This window comes from Podarcis raffonei, chromosome 10, assembly GCF_027172205.1.
Source record: "Podarcis raffonei isolate rPodRaf1 chromosome 10, rPodRaf1.pri, whole genome shotgun sequence".
Lineage (NCBI taxonomy): Eukaryota > Metazoa > Chordata > Lepidosauria > Squamata > Lacertidae > Podarcis > Podarcis raffonei.
The window spans coordinates 46,925,146-46,947,007 of NC_070611.1; the positions used below are offsets into that span (position 1 = coordinate 46,925,146).

The 21,862-nt window shown below is 46.2% G+C and overlaps 1 protein-coding gene across 1 annotated transcript; it reads right to left on the reverse strand.

Moving 5' to 3' along the window:
- Nucleotides 1-3,546: 3,546 nt before the first annotated feature.
- TAB1 (TGF-beta activated kinase 1 (MAP3K7) binding protein 1) lies at nt 3,547-14,727 on the reverse strand. Its single transcript, XM_053405101.1, has 11 exons — nt 14,485-14,727; nt 11,820-11,956; nt 11,371-11,524; nt 11,081-11,167; nt 9,966-10,104; nt 9,520-9,633; nt 7,426-7,537; nt 7,169-7,313; nt 5,689-5,911; nt 5,126-5,282; nt 3,547-4,186 (listed from the first exon to the last, which is right to left on the reverse strand). Exons 1-11 carry the CDS (start codon nt 14,515-14,517, stop codon nt 3,979-3,981), a joined length of 1,509 nt encoding a protein of 502 aa, XP_053261076.1. The 5' UTR covers nt 14,518-14,727; the 3' UTR covers nt 3,547-3,978.
- Nucleotides 14,728-21,862: the final 7,135 nt, after the last annotated feature.

Here is a 21,862-nt window from a genome sequence, read left to right on the forward strand (position 1 = left end):
TTTATTCTTTTATGTCTGTACATCATCCTAGGAACAATTTTTATGGGGCATGTGCTAAACAGAGAGAGTAAGCAAGGAAGTGAATAAATATGCAAGTTCTGAAAAGCGACCTAGAAGTTTGAGGAAGTAGAATATTTAAGTTGCTAAACACAGATAATCTGTCATGTTCATTAACCATTTCTGTCCCAGTTTTTTTTTTAATGCTTTGCAGTCGTTGTATAGTTTACCTTTAAAGCAATTGAGTGACTCATCTGTGCGGTCCCTATGCCTTCTTATTGATGTAGAACCATAAATAAGATGGCTCAGGGAAGGCCACCCAGCAAATGCATATCCAAACTGGAATTAAGCCTTAAATTTGACATTTGTCATAGTCTACCCTTGCAGTTGCTTTATTTTGAAAGGGGCCAAATCAAATCTGGACCATGGCAGGAAGGGAGGGGAGCTATAATAATTGTACCCATGAGAGTCTCGATTGAAATCTCCCCTTCCATGCCTGCTGTTTGCAATGGGAGGAACACCCCCAATGGTGTCTGTGGGAGCGTTCCACCACTGCCTCCTGATCTAAAGGGCCACACAGTGGCAGCTGGTGGATCCCAGCAGCAAATTCTCTACCTGGGAATTTCTGTAATGTACCATATCCGTCCAAGGAACACAGCAGACTGAATGCAACATGCCCTACTTGTGGGTTCCATCTAGGCCTCTGGTTGCCCATTGTGAGAACAGGACAGTGAAGTAGGTAGGCCTTTGGGCCTCTTCTCACATTCTTCTTTTTTTAAAAAATATTTTATTAAGGGTTTTCTTGTTTTACAGTGTAAGTGTAATGCCTCGTATTTTTTCCCCCCATGTAACATTTTTACAAATCCGTTTCATTTGTTGAGGCATTAGGGGGAGAAGAAAGGAAAAAAAGGGGGGGGGAAGAAAGAGGGGTGGAGGGAGGGGAGATGGATGGGGGTGGGGTCGGGTAGCGGTGTTTCTATTATGCTTAATGTATGTAGAGTTTGGTGTCAGCGTGCTTGTGTTGTTCACTTGTGTTCCTTTGGTGGTGAGAGAGGTTGGGGTTGGCCTAGGGTGTGATTGTTTGTTTGTGATTGGCTGTGGTGATCTTTGTTTTCGTGTGTGAGTGGGGTGGGTGGGTGTTTTGGATCAGGTTAGCCATATTGATTTGTATGCTGTTGGTGGATTATTGTCATTGTCCTGTTGGGCTGTGTATGTGATAAAGGGGAGCCATACCGGGGTGAAGGTGTCTTTTTTCTGTTTGTCCCCGTGTCAGTTTCAGTTTATTAGTTAATTTTTCTAGTAGGGCTGTTTCCCATACTATTTGGTACCATTGGTCCATGCTTACTCCTGACAGGTCTCTCCAGTGTCTGGTTATGGTGTTTCTGGCTGCTGAAAGTAGGTGGGTTATGAGTTCTTTGTGGTGTAAATGGGCATTGTTGTCTTGGAAGATGTTTAGTAGGGCCAATTCTGGGATGAAGTCTAATACTTGCTTAGTTATTTTACATATTTCTTGTATGGCTGTTGTCCAGAATAGTTGGGTTTTGGGACACTCCCACCTGTTTTAGCTTCTATCTGTCTGTCCGATCCATCAACAAAGGTGGTTCATAATCTGGAACTTAGCATAGCATTGTAGGGCCTTCAGTGACATTAGATAGCTAGAAAACTTTCCTGGGGTGAGGCGGCTTGATTGTCATGTGCTGAAACTGAATCTACAGTCTGTGCATCTATGAACAAGCACTTGCTCTGCTGTCCTTCAAGAGGTGCACCCCTAAATTTTCAGTTAATGCAATGGCCATTTCTAGTCTCTGAGAGTGGAGACTGCACAGGCAGGACCTTGGAAATGCAACAGGTTAAGCAGTTTAGCCTTGGTTACGGCTTAGCTTTTTAATTATAGCAAACCCCAAGTTGCACAACCCTCCTCCTTAACAATTCAACTTTTGATTTGACCCTGAGGGTCACACCAAGATGGCTCAATCTGACGGTGGGTCAATCCAGGGGCTCAGCCCTCACTGCCTTGCTGTTTGGAACCCTGCTTGCTTCAGCACATTGCTCAAGCCCACTTCCCCCCTTGGGTTCCAAAGAATTCGCAAAGGGATGCTTGGCTCCACCCAGCTGTCCCTGTACCATTCAGGAGAGGCAGTGGAGCGGATTTCTCACCAGGACTGAGTCAGCGAAAGCAGTCAGAGGCCGTGAGCCAAAGCGTTGCGGCTAGTCCAAGTTTAGTAAGGTGCAGCCAACTGCGTCCGTATTTGCCACTCGCAGGAACTGCCACCCACGCAGGCACTGAGGGCATGTTGCTCTTGCACATTGCCACAATGTGGGAGTCCAGCCCACTCGTGTGATCCTGACCCTGCAGCACGTGCTGCTTATCAGAATATTCCTGATCCCAGTCCAAGAACGTCCACTCTCCCCAGTGTTCCAGGCAGGTGTTGCTAAAGCAACCTCCAGCCTTCCTGTAAACTGCATCGAATCCAGCTTCATCATATTTTGCTAGTGCCACCTCCTGGCGCTTTCTCCTTCTGGCCTCACCTTTCTGCAAGATGCACAAAGTTGGTTTGGGTTTCGTTGCAGTTAAATGTAGCTTTTTTTTTGCAACACTTCCACATCATCCAGTAACAAAAGTTCTCTGGGCAGTTACAGTAAAGGAGGTGTAGGAAACCTGCATCTCTCCAGATGTTGCTGGACTACAATTCCCATCATCCCTAACCCTTGGTCATGCTGGCTGTGGCTCGTGGGGTCAATTGATGGCATCTGAAGGGGTGCAGGCTAGGCACCTCTGCAGTAAAGGTAAGAACCGTAAAACGCAAAGAATAATGAAAATCTAAGATTCTTTTTAAAAAAACAAATACCTTGTAAAACAAACCAGAATAGAACCAGCAAAGAAAATTAACAGTAATTTAGAAATTCTAAGAAAAAATTAAAACTGTTTTCTTTATAATGAAATTAATATCCTGCTCTTTCTTCCAGAGGAGCCCAGGGCACTTGGTGCCATGAAGTCTACAACAGTAGTCTTCTGTTGCCGTTTTTCTTGTTAGCATGCATGCATGGAGGGTCTGCTAAGCTGCTTTCCCAGAAGGAATTCTTACGTGATGACTGTCTGAGAGCAACAAAGCATTTCTAAGACCTGTTTATGATGATGGGAAAAACATGCCACTTCTTCAAAGGCAGTCAGGAGAATCTTCTGGACACCCAGAGAGGAGGCAGAGAGGTTAGATCTGGCTCCAAATCTTTCTAATGGTGCCTGTTTCACCCAACTGTGATCTTGGATACAAAAGGAAGCATTTAACAGTGGCTGCGGCATCTTGGATACCAAAACAGAAGACAACACCCCCACCTTCCATGTTTGTTTCTAACAACTGCAAATGACATTTGGATCACCTGTAGATGATGCATTAGAGGAGCTGTCTGTTTTTTTGTGTGTGTGTGCATGTGTGTGCCTGTCTGCCCACCCTGTTCCATCTAGGTCTTGGGCCCCAAAGGCAACTAAAAACTTAGGTAGCTGAGGTTAATACCATTTCTTAAACTCACATCACATAACTGGCCAGAGCGTTTGCTATAAGTTACCATTTATTCTGCAGAACAGAGGTATCTTTCATCGACTTAACACATCAGTATCATGAGGCACACCTAAATCTCCAGCAGCAGCTTATATGCACACAAAGTACCTCTCCTGTCAGACATCTGAGTTGTCATCTTCTCCGCAACAGAGCAACTGTCTGTAATACTGGAGGTGCAGGAGAGGTTGGTCACAACCCTCTCTAATGCCCACAAGGTTTCACAGTGGAAGGGACCTTTAGAAAAGGGACGTGTTAACATGCCCTGACAAGTTGATGAGAAACAAATGCTATGAGCGACCAGTCCCAGCATTGACCTCATCCCTTAATGGCAGAAGGTGGGCTGTCGGGCGGTGAACTGTTCCTGCCTTGCCAGGCTCCATTTCCCCCCACCTGAAAGGGGTTCGGAGGGATTGGTCTCAGCGCATTATTGCACGGTGAGTGCTCCCTGCTCACTGTGGTCCATGTTCCAGAGGCGGTAGAATTCTGCAAAGTCCACGTAGGGCTCCACACGCCCATCTTCATCTGGCTGGAGGGAGTGGGAAGGGCGAGAACGGAAGAGGCCCCCATCAGAGCTGGAGCTACTACTCTGGGTGTGAGTGTTGGTAGACTGGAGGGTCACTGTTGGGCTTTGACTGCAGACGCGGCCAGGGAGGGAAAGAGAAAGAGAGGCAACCTTCAGTCGACACAAATGACACAGCAAATGCAACCTGAGGCCTCTCCCCTCAACTCTGGGGAATCTGCAGCCCTCCAGATGTTGTTGGACTACAACTCCCATCATCCCATGCTGGTTGGAGATGACGGGAGTTGCAGTCTGACATCATGGGGAGGGCCCAGGTTGACAAAGGCTGCCACAGAGCATCACAGGCAATCCCTGTTGCCTGATGTGAGCATCTGTATCAGTACGCAAACCTGCAAAATGCAGGCTTGAGGCACCCACTGGGAACATCTTTAAGTGGGAAGAGGGCATAAAAAATGTAAATGCATATACAGTCTACTAATAAAAGCCTCTCATCTTGCACCTCTGTGTAACACACAGAAGTTTCTCCTTTCTTATCCAAGCCACTTCTGCTTTTTTGTAATGATGAAGAGAAACTTTCAGCAAATACTGCTAATAGATTTAATTTTTCATTCTACAACTATACAGGGTGGGTCCTTTTTTTTTTTTTTTTTGCATGCTCATATTTTTGTCCTTATCCCTGAACAGCCATAGGAGGAAACACTAAAAATTAGCCAAGAGCAGTACCATTGCTCTATTTTTCTGGGCAACAACCAGGCAACCCACTCTTTCTCTTGGGAGCAGCTAAAAGGCAGCAGCTTGTTCCTAGTTGAGCTTTGACATAGTTATGTTCTCCAGGGGGAGGGACAGAACACTCTTGCTCATCATTTAAAGAGGTTTTCTGAGAGTAGGCCGTTGGACCACAGATTGCCTGCCCCATCATACGGGTTTAAAAGTGAAACAGCCAGTAGGCCTCCACTGCTAGGCCTGAGAAGCAGCTAACAGGGGAAGTGGAACGTTGCCTCCAGCAAAAAGGAGGGCAAAAGGACGCCTGGTCTGAGCAAGGGGCACTTACTTTGTGAGGGTGGGTGTGGCTTCATCCAACGTGGAGCTACTGTGGGCGCCATTGACCATCTGACCCTGGGATGGCATGACAAGGGATAGCGTAACGCTGGTCTTGCTTGTGTTCTGGGCACTGGAGTACGGCACCGACACAGGATAGACCCGACCTCCTGAACATGCAGAATAAAACATTGTAAGCACTAGGAAGGCCAAGATTCTCAGAAAACCCTCATACCTGTGTCACTCTACAAGTGGGAAGAATTGCCTGGGACACCATGGACAAAGATCACTCTCCAAGACAAGGATGGTGAATCTTTTCTGACTCATTAATGCTCAGTCATCCCCGAGGGCCACATGCAAATAAAGAGCACGGCCAATGTACCCAAGCATCCACACACACACACACACACACACACACACACACAGTGAGAGAGACTACAAATACAGCACCCACAAGCTCACCATAAATGCCGGCACACCTGTCTGCCTATCTATCTGTCACACACACAGTTGGGCAGAACAGTTTTGATCTGCCTTGCACCCTCTCCCATACAAGCACACTGACCTCCCCCATACCTTGCGTCGGGGTCAGTGTGGGCTGGCTCATCTCCCCCAGCGGGTACCCGAAATTCCTCACCAGCAGCGACATGTCCTCATGCCGAGCACAGAACTTGGACCGTTCCCCCCCGCTGGCGTATGTGTCACAGTGAATGCGCTTCACTCGATCCACCACTGCTTGGGCCACGGAATCCAGTGAGCTTTGTTTGGCAAACTCTGTGGCAATCATGGCTGCAATCTCCTAGAAAGAGAAAGAGTTGTCAGGGGTGGGGAAACTGGAGCTGCTGCTTCAGATATTCTCCCAGCCATGTACAGAAGCAGGCCCTGCGCAGCTGGGCTAATGTTTAAAGGACCCAACCGCCCCGTTGACTGGGGCAGATGTCAGCCATGGAAGTGGCATCCTACCAGGTGGAGCAAGTCTGTGCTGACCAACTCCATGCAACGTGGCCCTGCCCATGCCCATGGGCCCTTCAAACATTCTCACAGAAGCTGCTTGGAAGCTTCTGATGGATAAGCATCTCCCAAACAGCTGAGAGAACATCTGAAGGGCACCCAAGTAATCAGCTTTAGGCGAAAGGCTGCAACACATCACCCTCTAGGGTGCCTTTGTTCGGCTACTTGAAAGATGCATTGCGTTTAAATGGTGAAGGCATTCATTGCATTCCTACAGGAGGCTTTCACGTCCACCCTTGTGGGTTGCAACTTTTACATTTGCTTATTTGGGGGGAGGTTAAAGCAGCATTAAATAAATACTACCTTCTCTTGTCTCCTCCGTTCCCTGTCCTGCAACTGGAAGTGGAGGAAAGGAGAAGCCTGCAGTTTTTTATGGTGGACTTAAATGTAAGGATAAGAACGGAAGATCAGGCGTTGGATCAGGCCAAAAGCCAGCATTCTCAAGGTGGCCAATCAGATGCCTACAGGAAGTCCAAAACGTTCTCCCCACCTGTGATTTCTGGCAACTGGCATCCAGAGGCACCCGGCCTCCAACGGTGGGGGCAGAACATAGCCTTTGTGGCTAATAGCTATTGACAGCCTTATCTTCCTCCATAAATTTGTCTAAACCTCTTTTGAAGCCTTCCAAGTTGGTGTCTGTCACTGACTCCTGTGGGAGGGAATCCCATAGTTCAGCTATTGGATCAATGTTCAATAGATGCAGCAGGCAGACCAGAACCTAGTGGCAGAGCCATTGACTGGGGCAGCGGGGATGAAAAGTAGAGGGAGCCTTTTCTGCAGGAACATGATTCCACTTCCCTGAAAAAAGTTGTCCCTAGGAATCCTCTTCACCTCTCTGGCCTTCTCCTGCACAACGGATTTTATGTACTTATAACTATTAGCCTTGCTCATATCTGTAGCCTAGGGCTACCCAGAGGGGCCTATAAGCACAGAGAGCTCAAACACTCTGGGGCAAATTTCAAATCTAAGCACGCTGTTCAGACAGTCAACCTGAAGACCTGCACAGGATTCCAAGGTCAATTTAAAGCTGCCCTGGCACTCTTACCTGATTGGCTTGCCCAGGCCCATGAGCTGCTTCCAGAGCTTTGTAGAGCCCTTCTGACATCAGAACCAGAAAGCCCGTGACTCCATCGAGTGGGTGCCCTCCGTGGATTTCAGGCTCTGCTATGATTGGCTTAGATTTCGCAGCACTGCAAAGGGAGAAGAACTAAGTTAGTACTGGACAGAGCGACAGAGACAGCTATGTCTTCAAAAGCAAAGACAGGAAAGGAAAGTAAGACCAAGTATTGGGTCTTGCCTCACCTCAGCAGTTCAATATCACTATAGCCATATTTGACTTTATAATCTCCGATGCGCCGGGTACTCTCCTGCCCGCATATGGTTCCTACTTGTTTTATTTTTGCTGCATCCAAACCTGCAGATAAAGAATCAGCTCACTGACTTCAGGGCAGATGCTAAATGTGTCCTATAGTTACATTCCAAGGCAAGAAGAGGAAGCCCACCCCACCCCCAGCTAAACAGGCATTTTGACTGAAACAAAAAGCTGATGAATGAGGGAAGACAGAATAAACTCAACTAAGGAACGGAGGACAGTGAGGAGCATTTCATCAGTAATATATTCACACAAGAAAGGAAGTCTGCACATGCATTCAGAAGTGGTCAGGGTGCTTTGATGCAGCCTGAGATCTTTTATACTTGGCAAAAACAGAATTAGACAGCCAGCCAGATGAATCCCCACTGCACTCAACTCTACTGTGTCACAGCACTTCCTTGGAAGAAAGAATCTTAATTTCTTTAATAGGCACTGGACTCATAAATGAACTCGCTATGAGAACGATTCAGTATCAACTGCCATCTTGGCATAAGCTTTCTTTGGGAATACAGTGCAGGATGAGTTACCCTCAGTCAACAGGTAGATTTCATGTAAAAATAATAATTTTATTTTCCTACACCCATGTCAACAGAGGATTACATGTCCTGCATCTGACAAAGTGGAATCTAGTTCATGAAAACTTATGCTATTAAAAACTCGTTAGTTTTTAAGGTGCCAGAAGAGTCTGCTGCAGTGCTGGCTCTAGGTTTGGGAGGGAACATGGGCAAGACACTCTTTACAGCCCCCCGTTACAGTGAGTTTTGCAAATCACCACCAGTATCACCAGCTGCTGCTGCTGCAGAAAGCCACTAGGCAAGCAAGAAAGCATTAGCATTCACAGCTCCACTAGAGTGTGATGCAGGTGTGCAAGTTGGCTGCAATGGTGAAGAGAATAAAGTTTGGAGGGCTCTCCTTGGTGAGCCCCCTACTGCATTATGGGCCTCAGCAGGATTTCAGTTTGGACAAGGATTCCAACAGAGCTGGTCTCATAACTGTTTGGTGAAAAAACTGGTGCAGGTGGCCAAGTATTTTGAAGAGTAAAAAACTTGATTAGGGCAGCGAGTAAGCCACTGTCCTATTTTGAAGCATGCACCAATTAGCAGCTCGCCCTCTAGGGGGCAGTTAATGCGCAACAACCCATGACTGTTGCTACAGTGGATAAGGCATGGGAGGGGGGTTTTTTTGCAATCAATGCTAGTGGGCAACAATACATACCACTCAGCTCAGTATGAAAGCCAGGGTGGTTTGGAGAGCCTGCGCTAAAGAGGTTAAGTTACTCAAAAGCCACAGTTTGGGGCCCTCTTTGTGTCAGAGGCAGAGATGGAGTCAGTGGGCTGTTGCAAGTAAAAAATGGGGTGGAACTGTTGGTAAAAGCATTGGCTGTTTAGTTTGTACAGATTTTTGTTTGTTTTTACCTATAAAGTTAGTTAAATTGGAAGTATTAATGTTTGTTGCTGTAGTTTTGCTTGTTTACCTTACAACAGAATTGTTTAGTTGCTGATTACATCTATTTATATAATTTTGAAATTTTTGTATATTGTTTGTCAGTTTTTATTTTTGTTATTTGTTCTCTGACTCAATTCCCCACCCAGATTCAGTATGAGGAAAAAGTAAGAAAGCTACCTCATCCCTCAGTTATTGATCATTTCTGACATCCAGCATGTATTCCCTGTTATGGGGAAGAGGAGACATTAACACTGTAACTTGGTCATTTAAACACTCCTGTGTTTGGTAAACACAAAAGCCACCAATGATAGTGATGTGCTACAGAGGTGGGGAAATCACCACAAAAGTCTCCTCTCTGGCAGCCTTTTCTCTATTGCACAGTTGAGGAACCCATGGCCCTCTATACATTAAGGAACTGCACCACCCATCTTCCTTGACCACACTGGCTGGGAATGATGCAAGCACTGGCCCAATAACATCTGGAGGGCCACAGCTAAAGCCACCCTGCTCTGTTGGCTCACCAAGGCCCATCCTCTCCCAGACTTACTTCTCTGCTGCTCCAGGAACGCAACACTCACCCAGCTGTGAAAAGCGGAAGAGCTCATCGTCATTCTCTGTGGTGTGGTCCATGTTGAGTTGTGTCACTTGCAACCCGTCTACTGTAGATTTGCACAAGAGTGCCCTGTTTGTTCCTGTGAAGAAGGAGTGCATTTTGCAAAAGTGGAAAGGGGGACAAGTGAGGCACCTGAGGAAATACATACACTTATTAAGTGCAACCCAGTACTACCCCTCTCCAGCAAAACCTGGAAGCGGTGCTTGTCAATGCCAACATCTCATCTCTCCCGCTTTCCCTGTTGTATTTACCCAGGCAACTAGGTTTAGTGGCTCTGTAAGGATGTCAGTGAAGCATTACTCTTGTACAAAGAGGCTAAAGTAACCCAGCTGCAACTGCTCTAACTCTTCATCCTTCAGTGCTGTGACCAGGAAGTGCCTAAATCAAAAACGGCATTGAAGAGGAACACACCTACATTGGCGATGTAGAGCTTGTTGTTGAGGATGACTGCCACAATAGCCATGGCCCCTCCAGAGATCTCCTTTTCTACAGCCTTCAACCGTTCCAGGATTTTCTGGTACTGGGAAGGCAGCTGGTGATGGGGCACCCCCTAGAATACAGGGTTGTGGAAGCCTGTGTAAAAATTTATCAGTGCAACATTTCTGAAGCCTTCTCTAGACACACCAAAAACATTTGATCCCACTTTTTGCACACCTTCACCCAGGTGTATAGATACCTGCCAGCTTCAGGCATCTGGTGAACTGGGCACTAGTCTACGAAAGCTGGTGTCATAACAAATGCAGTAGCCTTTAAGGGACTGCAGGAGTCTGTCATTTTCACATTAAAACAGCTGCACAGCATCATGACTGGCTCTAGGCAGATTGCTCTTAAACAGGCATAGGCAAACTGCGGCCCTCCAGATGTTTGGGACTACAATTCCCATCATCCCTGACCACTAGTCCTGTTAGCTAGGGATGATGGGAATTGTAGTCTCGAACATCTGGAGGGCCGGAGTTTGCCTATACCTGCTGCTCTTAAATAATACAGAACATATTTTATTCAACATAGATCAGCCACTCCTTAAAATACTTTCATCAGGGTTGTGAAAGGATTTTTTTCTCGCCATACAGGTATGCTTTATAGGTGAAGTGGGGACTGAAATTCACTTTAGTGATTTTGAAACCAGGAAACCAAAGGATTGGTATCCCTTCTGTATTATTCAGCGAGCAGTACATGGATGCAGTTTAGTGCCTATACTGCAAAATGAACAGATGAGGTGCACTGCACTGACTGTTTCTCACCCCAGACTGCAGGAGCCACATCAACTCTGGCAGGTCCCAATTTTAACCTCTCTGCCATTAAGTTTTTCCAAGACCACCACCAATTCTTCAAAAAGCACCAATGAAGGTGGGAGTTTGAAACATGAAATGCTGCAAATGGGACTAAGCCTGTTCTGCTGCCACCTGCCTCCCAACACACACTTTCAAATTCGTTTAGCAGGCTCCAAGGTCCTTCCAAGAAGAAAATGCACTGTTACCGCTTCCTGAATTCAATGATGTTTCCTTAAGGCTAGGAAAAGAAGTTACCTCTGGCAGCTGGGACTGGAGGCTGGCCTTCTCTGCTAGTGCATCATCAATGGACTCCAGGAAACTCCTTTCCACCACATCAAAAGCCTGAGGAGGCCCAGAAGGTAGGCAACACAAAATTATGTATTAGAACAGAAGCTTTGAACTGCTAACTACACAGAATCTCCCAAACTTATTTCTCCCTGCATAAAACATCAAAACTTTGCATGCTTTACAAACCACTCAGGAGCTTTTAATTACAACAAGTACCAATTTATGACTGATTTTTTCCAAAGAAAAATCTCCATTACCTGCAGCAGTATTCTGCGCACATCAGCATCATCATGGTCTGCATTCAGCTGGCCCAACAGGAGCTCTGCGGAGAGTCTTTCTCCCACAAAATTGGTGATCCGGTTGCCATCATAACCATTGAAGACCCCATAGAGGTAGCAGTCATTTTCACTCCTGCCAAAGAAGGTCAGGATGGAAAGGGACAATTAAAGGCATGGCATTCAGCCTGTGGTCTGGGAGTAAAAACCTGGCCCACAGGTCATTCAATAAATTAGGAGTTTCTAATGTGATGCCCTGCAGGTGTTGCAGAAATACAGCTCTCATCATCCTTGACAAATTGGTCATACTAACTGGGGCTGATGGGAGTTTGGCCTCCCCTACAAAAAATATTGCTGGGTTAAAGTGGGCTTGTTGAATGAATGCCATTATTTCTGTTGCCCTGCTCCACCCAAATCTACAGGCTGCTTACCTGAATTTCAGCCAGTTATCCTCTAAGGGGTGAATTTCTGTCCCCTTTCCATCTGTGGTATAGGAACGGTTAGGAGCTGAACCCACACCGGAGAGCTGGCAGAGAGGCAAGTCATCTGTCCAACTTGGTTGCTGCTCCTGAATAACAGAGTAAGAAAGAAGCCCCAATGAACTTCTTCCAGCAAAAGCCACAAGGATAATGACTACCGGTATATATCAGCTGAAGAGTTAGCCTCCCAATTAGGGTGCTACTTTAAGATAGCTGACAATCTCTTATTGGGTCCCCTTTCCCACTTGCAGCTGATTCCTTTGTTGCCTTTCTTTTTTATTCAGTTATATACTTCATTTTACCTGCCCACACTTCTCCTCCTGCTACTTCTTTGCTAACCCAGCTTCCTTGTCTTCCTTCACTCATACCTCTCCCCACAAATTAAGCACTTACAAAATTCATCTAGCATTAGGTTCCAAAAGACATGTGAAACATATTTCAGATACATAGCTGGTTCTGCAGAGTAAAGCCAGATACGTTTGATGCATTTTAATGACTGTAACTAGAGAAGTAAAGCCTTCCTGCCACATAAATGCTTCTCTATGCATAATTCAGATTATTTTGGTACATATTTCTGAACACTTTCCTTGTGCCTTCTAAACAGCTGTCTTTCAGGACGCCACAACTCTTGTTTACAGAGCAGCGGGGGATGTAAACCAGCTCTCTCTGCAAGGGGAAAGGGTAACATTCCTTTCCCAGTACAGCAGGGGTGGGGAACCTTTGGCCCTCCAGATATTGCTGAACGACATCTCCCTTCAACCCTGACCAGCACAGCCAATAGTCAAGGCTTATGGGAGCTGTAGTTCAGCAACATCTGGAGGGCCAAAGGTCCCCCAGCCCCACAGTAGGGAACTTGTACCATCCCTCTGTAGTTGTACCACACCTTGTACTGTGGCTCATGAGGGATTTGAGAAACACTGTTTTCCAAGGCCCACTAAATCCAAAAGATCTAGCCATGAGATTCACAAAGTGCTTGTACATGTCCCTCTTCTATCTAGCAAGCCAATGGATGTTTTCCCTGCTTTCCTCCTTACATCTATTGGGAAGGGGGAGTTGATTGGCTCTCCAAAGTCCAACTAAAACCTGTAGGGATGGCAGTGAACATAAATTTGGGATCCCTGATCTAGGTTCTGACAGACTGCCATACATAGCTGATGAATGCATTAAGTTTGGTGGGCCACACTGGGTTGGGTTGGAAACACCTCCACAATTCTCTCTGTACATTCAAGAGACACACAGTTGCACATACATTTACTTTAGGATCAATATTTTAGCATTAATCCACAAATTTGCAAGAGGGGCTCTGAAAAGCTGGTACAAAGTTGGATAGGCACCAGTGCACAGATATGGTGGGGTACCCCCATGCAGTCCTCAGGAACCCTACTGTGATCCTTTTCTGGAGTGTAGACAGATGAGAGGTCACAGGCAAGGGGACTTGACCAAAGCATATGGGAATGGTGAGGACCAGGAGTACTAAATAAGCACATCTTGTGGGCATCACACTTTGATTTCAATTCTTCTATTATGCCCTCCTTTCCCTACCACAAAAAAATGAGGAAGGGAGGAGCTTATTCCCCTCAAGGAGACCACCTTCTGCTGATCAAAACATCAGGAATTGTGGAAACCACCTCTTTTCTGCTCTTCCCAGAAACATATTGACAAATAATACAACCACAAACTTCCTATCTGGGGACCATTAACTTCTGACTTATATCAGTGTCGTTCCCCCTCCCTCCCCGACACACATCTTGAGTTGCCAGTCTCAAACCCCAGGCCGAGAAAATTTCCCCAGGGACAGCTTTTCCCCATCACGGTATGGCAACTGGAGAAGCAGGAGCCTCTGAAGAAATTACTTTTTCTATGCAACTCAACAAGCACTTTAGGAGTTTGGCACTGGCATCCTTACACCCATCCTACACTCTCTGCAGCTAGTGGTGCTAATGATGATGGTAGCGGGAACTGGAGAGGGACGGAGAACCTGTCCCCCTGCCTCGCCCATTTTGTGGGGACCACAGCTCCCATCATGGGCCATGCTGGCACTGGGGATGGAGGGGGTGATGGGAGTCAACAACTTCTGGAGGGTCATAGGTCTCCCATCCCTGGAGCTGGTTAAGCAGAAGCAGAGGAAGAGCAGAACTTATATCACCGTGTTGCAGAGAATGTCCAACAAGTGCAGCTTTTTTTCAATGCTCCCGCTGTGAGCTGCACCTGTCCCAAATACCTTCCCTTGATGTCGTTATTAAAGGCACAAGGCGCCCTGTTTTCTTTTGGCTCTGGCAGGAGAGCAACACGCCTCTTTCTTTGCACCTGGCCCTCCACAGGCTGGTGGACTACAGCTCCCACCATACCTCTCCATGGGGCAGTTTGGCTGGGTCTGATGGGAGCTGGAGTCCCAAAACACCTGGAGGGCCACAGGCTCCCCATGCCTGCTTTGCACAGATACACGAACCCACCTCTCGCACCCTCCCTCTCTCGCTCCCAGGCTACCACCCTCGCCTTCTGCTCCCAAGACAGGAGCCGCCTCCTCGAGAGGGGAGCCCAGGGGCCCCGAACCCTCCCCTTGGCCCCGGAGAGCTCCCGCCCCTAGCGCCCCCCTAGAACAGGCTCGGTTGCTCACGCTCTGCAGGAGACTCCTCCTCGCCGCCGCCATCTTTACGCAGAAGCAACATCAACCTCCGCCCTTCCCCTGGCAAGGGAGAGGAGGAGCAGGCGAGAGGAAGCGGCGAGAGCGTCCGTCGGGCGGACAGGAAGCGTAGCGTCGCGCCAAAAAACAAAACACAAAAAACTCGGTCACGGCGCCCCCAGGAGGACAGAGGGAGGCATCGCAGGCGACTGGCTCTCCCATCTTCTTCCCCACTTGCTGGAAGTTATTCTGTCAGGTCAAAAAATGAAATTGCAGGCATTCCAGGGGACGCGGCGGGTGGGTTGTACGCGTATTCCGGGGAGAACATAAGAGGAGCCCTGCTGGATCGCACCAAAAGGCCCCCTACCTGAGCATCCTATTTCCCACCCTGGCCAAACAGACGCCTCTTGGGAAGTCAGGACGTGAGCTCCATATCCGCATCCTGCTGCTCGTCCCCAGCAGCTAATATTCCAAATGGAGGCATCTGTGATCCTGGAGGTGGCAGAAGGACCGCCGTTGAATAGCAACAACCACTTCTCCAAGCCGTTCTTGGAAGGGGGTGGGCTATGGGGCAGAGAGGCTCTCGATGGTGATAGAAGGGTGCAGTGGGCAGCAATGTGCCAGTTGCCTTTGGCATCTTAATTACACACACACACACACCCGAAAACAAAGAAAGTTGCATTATAACGAATCAGACCACTGGCTCAGTGTGCAGTGACTGGTTGTGATCCTGAACGTAGCAAAGGCATAATCTTGAATCCTTTGCATGCACTGAGCTGTTGTGGCTGTACAAATCTGTCCCATATTTGTGGTGGACGTCATCAGTGGTGAAGTGACTGGCTGTGCTGTAGCTCCGCCTATGCACCATCAATATGTGTGGCACTACTTCAGAGTGTCCCTGCCCTGAGGAGCTTACAATCTTAACATTTGATACAGGAGGAAGATGGAAGCAGAGGAAGAATATAAGCTTATTTCAATGACGGATAATTAGACTTGACAACAGAATCTGTAGGGCATGGGAGCTCTCTCTCTCTCTGTGTGTGTATGTGTGTGTGTGTATGTCCCCTGGTCTTCGTGGAAAAAGGTAGGTTTAAGGAGCAAACAGTGGTGGCACAGGCAGGTGATCTAAGAGGCAGTTCCAGCCATACATAATGAACTCAGAAGCATCCAGTACAATGAAGCCTGGAATTGAGAATTTGTTCTTGTGCAAACCCATGGTTCATATAAAGTTTATTGCACTCAGCTACTTCACTTGGGTTATATAAGTGTCACCTACTGGGAGATCAAAAAGTTTTGAGCTGGCGAAGCCTACGCTACTCTGAAGCTACCATGGTTACCTGTGTCCTATGCAGCATGACCCTAGGCTGGTGTACTCATAACCAAGCCCTACTGATTTAAATAGGGCTTACTGCTAAGCAACTGTAGAGAGGGAGATTATATAAAATAAATACCTAAATAAATAAACTTATTGCCTTCCCTTCAATATTAAAAACAGAACAAATTAGTCACATGAATAAGGTGGATTCAGAAAACACACATCAAAGGCCAGGGTAAAGACATGTTACCTCAGCATTCCCTGAAAGTTGTGCAGTGAAGGCACCAGAAGCACCTCTGTGGGGAGCAAACAGGGGTTGCCACAGAGAATGATGCCCTTTCCTGGACCACCACTTTCTGGGGGTAGTGGATCTACCAAGTGGGCCCCTTCCACTGATTTTAACACCTGAAGGCAATGCAGGGAAGGAGGCCGTCTCTCAGATATTTGGGGCCTGAACACCATGAATTATGCCTGGAAACAGCCAGCCAACAGCCAGAAACAAACGGGAAGAAGTGTGGCCTGATCTTTTGCATGCTTATTCAAACTCCCACCGAGTTCAATGTAGCTAATTCCCAAAATAGGTATGTACAGGACATCTTAATGTCACTGCTAGCGGCATTAATCAGCAGCAACCACAGGCTATATGGGAAGACTACTCATTACATAGCCTTAACTCATGGCTAATTTTTAGAAAGGGGTAGGTGGCACTCAAATCTGTTTATACCAGCCGAGTATGAGTTGTTGGGCAGATCAACACTCTATATTTAAAGCATATTCAACACACATTTAAAGTTTGTGACTTCCTCCAAAGAATTATGGGAACTGAAGTTCCCCCTCACAGAGCTACCATTTCCAGCACCCTTAACAAACTAGAGTGTCCAGGATTCGTGGGAGGAAATAATGTGCTTTAAATGTATAGTGTGGATCTGCTCCAGAGTTAAGAGAAATCCACTTTGCACTTACTCAGAGGGTCACTTTTCAATACTTCCTCCTGTTCCAGACCTAACCAAGTCTTTCCTTCAGCAGCTGTTAACGTAGGTACATACATATCTGATACTGCTCAACTTCGTATGCACTTGTCTTCCACTGAGTCAGATCATCAGTCAAGGGAGCCCACATGGTGCTGTCCAGATGTTATTGGACTTCAACTCCCATCAGCCCCATTCTGCATCACCAATGGTTAGGGATGATGGGGGTTGGAGTCCAATGTCATCTGGAGGAAACCATATTGACTAACCCAATGCTGTCTACTTATGCTAAGAATGGCTCTCCGAGAGCAAGTTCTTCATGGGACAAGCTCTTTCAATGGGAAATCCAGTGGCAAGAATTAAGAAACTCTCAGCCCCCTTAACAAACTATAGTTTACAAGAATGTGGGGGGTGGGCAGTGGAAACACAACCGTTACAAGTGGTGAACCAGTGCTTTAATTATACGGTGCAGATGTGTGGAAAATCACACTGTACACGGTTTTCAAATGCAGATATAAATGATCAATGTAACGTTTAAACCCAGGGGGAAGAAATCATAACACCACCATTACAATTGTTTTTGAATGTAATAACTTTATTGATAAGACACACCAGTAGTTACCACCTTCACTTTTTTTAACCACAAATATACAGGACGTCGTAAACACAGGTGCCAGGGTGGCAGGGTTTATGTTAGTTGAGGGAGACATACTGGAGGAGAAAATGGGCCAGTTGGGGTAGGGCTTGTAGTTCACCGGACGTTTTGTAGATCCTGTATGGAGCAGGCCACCCTTTCATTGTCACATATGTATGCATAAACATATGCATAGTTTTATATTATACATATATAATATATATACTATACAGAGGCAGTAATGCTGTAGATGAGGGCTGTAGAGACCCCACGATGTTATCAACGCCCCAGGAGCAACGAGAATGTCAGAACAAGTCTTTGTGTGCGTCGCATGAGGCAAAATGAACTGAGGTCTATGATTTCGTATTTTCAAATATGTTCCAGTTTAGATTCCTAAGACCAGACTGCCTGTCTAGGCATACGAGGTTCTGCCCACATGTATGTGAAGCTATGGGGGACTGGCAGCATCAAATAGCGAGTCTCTCTTCCATTATTCCCAAGATGTGCGAGAAGTGAATGAAGTAAGTTCATGTGCCTACCTGGAGCTAAAAGGAGACCTTATTTTTGCTGCATTGGCTAAGGAACTGGAGTGACACTGAGCTGGTTTGCACTCTTGGATATTGGTGCATCAGAAGGGCCCCTATCTAGAGATGGTTGGGGAGGGCACTTAAAAGACTACAGTAGACACACAGAACTTCCAACTCATCAACCAGTAAACACAGATCTCAAGCCAGTAAGTTCAATAAGCACTCTTGGTTTTGATGCCCGCTTGGGACCCAAAACACCTGAAGGGCGCACTACCAGGCTGGTGGTGGGCCACATTTGGATTGGTGGGTCAGAAGTTGGACGGCCCTGGTTGACAGTACTGTTTTGACAGGGAGATGTCTCATGTGCTTAACAATATTTCTCTCTGTGCGCATGGCTTACATTCCATGAGTCTGAGTAACTCAAAGCTGTAGGGTGCATTCACACTACAGAAGCATCATGCAGTATCCAAGCGCAATGAGAATGGGTTTTTAATAGCATCAATTTAGAACTGCTTCACATTTGACTCACAAGATTATGTCAAGAGTTTCCCATGGGAAACACAAAGTGTGAAAGGCAGGTGTGTGTTGGTAACACACACACACACACACACACACACACACACACGGATGTATCAGGAAGCCACACTTGATCCCAGCTCCCTGCATGTCCGCTATGTGCAAGTGATGCTCATTGTTCCTTCACACTTGACGTGCTGACTGAGGGAAAGACTGGTATAATTCAGTTGCTCTATAAACTATGAAATGGTTTGCAGTAATCATATATGGCAAATATTTATGTGCAACACAGTGCTAGACTGTAACTTCACAGGATACAAAGATATTCCAGCACATAATCAAACACCAATCACTGGAGTGCAATTTCTGGGTATCCAGAATTATCTCCTCAGATGCATGGAATGCCTGGCCCACTGAAGGATGCCCAGACGGGCTTGCACAGCATGTTAACCAGCATCGTCACACACATTTTCTGGCTATATGGACACTCTTTGTGCAATTAAAACTGCTGTGAACGTACCCAAAACGATTGTTCTTGCACCAATCAGTTAAAACAGAAGATATACCAACAAATACTAACTGGGAATCATCAAAGAGCAAGGAGAAAAGGCCAAGATGGGACACTGGCCAGGACAGGAGTAGAACCTAGTTTTCTTTCCAGGTGAAAGTTTTATCACACATGGTAACAACAATTCTACAGGTGTCCCAGCACTAATTGCAATCCATGGCCTTACATGCTTTCTTCTTGGACTGGGACCCCCCGAACTTGACATATTCCACCAGAATTATGTGCAGGGTATTCTCGTAGTTTTGTGAGTGTGTTGTGCATAACCGGGAAAAGCATTTCTGTTTGGTCTTAGGAATCTATCCATATGTGGCAGGGAAGGAGATGTAAAAACAATCCCCATTGCACAAGTTAGGACTCGGTTTTTACGTATGTAGTTTAACACAGTCTTGGCCTATACCCCAAGGCAAAACCCATTTATAAATCTGCTAACAGAACAGATGTTGAAAAATGGACCATCTCCCTTTCCACCCCCACGTGAAAAGCATGCAATGGACTCCCATAAAACTTTGCTGCAACACTGGGTTCCTCCCTCCTCCCTACCCTCCAATCCCATGTTTCTCTCTTTCCCTCCAGGGGGAGAGATGAAGAAAAGACCTCTCCTTGACCACAGTTATAAAGAAACCCACTCAGTAAAATACCCACCCACCCGCAAGCCTAAATATTAGGCCATCCCAATAGAAGAGGAACTCTGGGATGGAGAACATTTTCCCCTCCCTCAAGCCCTGTACAATATTGCTTTCTCTTGGGATCATAAAGTGAGAGACTTTGTTCCTCTTTGTGCTTTATGAGTAACAGGCTATTATACCCCTTGTCTCACTCCCTGCCGGCTTCTAGCCACACACAGTATTTAGTGGATCTCTAGAAAGGAGGTACCAACAGAGGGGATCTAGAGGCAATTCCACACACCCACACTCACACCAACATGCAAACCACACACCAGAGGAAGACCCATTGCCACTACACTGGCTCCTTCCCATTGCATCCCTTGAGAGACGTCCCATGTCTTCTCAATTTAAATAACAACATGCTATTTAAAGGAAGGCTTCTTTCTTGATGCCACAGCTGTGTCTTATTCAGTTATCTTTTTCCTAGCTGGGTCCTGACAAAGTGAAACAGTGGCCAAATGACATCTGCTTCAAACACTGTTCTTTGCTTACGTTTTAAAAAAATGTATGGCAGCCTTTTCCAACTTGGTGTCCTCCAGGTATTTTGAATTACAACTCCCATCAGCCCCATCCAGCACTACGTCTAAAGCACCTGGAGGGCATCAGCTTAGAGACTTGGCTACAAATTGGTCAAACCAACCTATTCCTGTCACGTTGGCAAGGCCAACTATACATACGTTAAAGACCAAGATTGTGGGAGCTTCATAAAATACAGGTGACTGCATCTGATGCTTTCAGCAATATGAAGACCCAAAGCAGGCTTCTCTTTACATAGGAGAAGAATATGTAGTATCGGAACTAGTGTGGCATATTCAGGTGAGCACTGATTCTTCATTCTGGGCTCAGAGCTATGCGCTCCCTGCATTCTTGACAGGTAGTGCTCTGTTCCTGATCTCTACATTGTAATGCTACAATCAAAATGTTCTTTAGGCCTGTTGTGTGCCTTCCTCTAGGATATATTTCTTACCAGTCAACTGCAAGACGTCCTAAAAAACGTTTTCTTTAGACTGGCTCTGGGAAAATGCTTGTCACTGGGGCATGATGATGCAACTGGAAGCAGGCAAGCATTTCTACAAATGGATGATTAATAAGTGAGGAACTAGTTGGTGTTTGCTAATTATGTTCCACAGATGATTTTATGCAGCCACTGTGGCTCTGAGCACATATAAAACATTCTTTTAACAAGATTGCCTACTTCTTGTTGCATTACGATACTCCACTGGCAAGCAATCACCCAGAGCAGACTGAAACATTTACAGGGCCCATGTAGTGCCTTGGTTTGTGATGTTCTGGTGTAGAAATCCATAGATCTCATCCTAACTATATAGTCCTTAGCTCACTAAGTCTTACAGCTGACCAGCAAGGAAATTATCTCCTGGGATGTTGAAAGCATGAAACTCTTAAGGTAACATGCCTGAGCTACAGAGCCACATGAACTGAGTGCCAGCTATCAGGAACCAAGAGATTAAGATTCAGAAGGCAGCAGAGTGTCTAGGGCAAACAAATGCCACCACCCTACTCACATTGGGTCACTTTTCACATTGTATTTCCCTATTTGTGTGAAAACACAAATGGGCAACACAGCTTTTTTTCATTTTCTTTTTTGGTAATGCTGAAATGATCAGATACATATAAAGAGCTATGGGAGGTTTTTCTACCAAATGTTTTAATGCATAGCTATCTACAGATTGAATGATTATTCATCTGGTCAGGAATAACAACTACAAGAAGCGAACAGGAGAGCTTGTAACTATTTCAAATAGATTAATTTGAAAAAAGATAGTGCTGTGATGTCAATGTGCTTCCACAGATGCTTTTAGAAGCAAGGGGTGTGTTCTCTTTGTAGCTCTCTCAACCATTTATTGAATGCTTAGCTCATGCAGGGTTAACGGAAGATGATCATAACACAGTGCAGGCACTTTCACTTATCCCACCCAATCTAGAATAGTCAGGCTCTAGTTTACTAACACAACCAACTGTCTTTTCTCCCAGCTTGACAATGTGTTCACCAAATGGAAACTCTGGTTTCATTATTCTTGAGCACAAAGATAGCAGGGGTGACAGATGGTCTGCTCAGCCCTGGAGCTAAATTGGCTTCCCTCTTAATTCCAGGAAAGCTAGGGAATTTGTCCAGTGGAAGAGACGGTCTCTGTATCCCACTTGGCAAAGGCTGCCATGG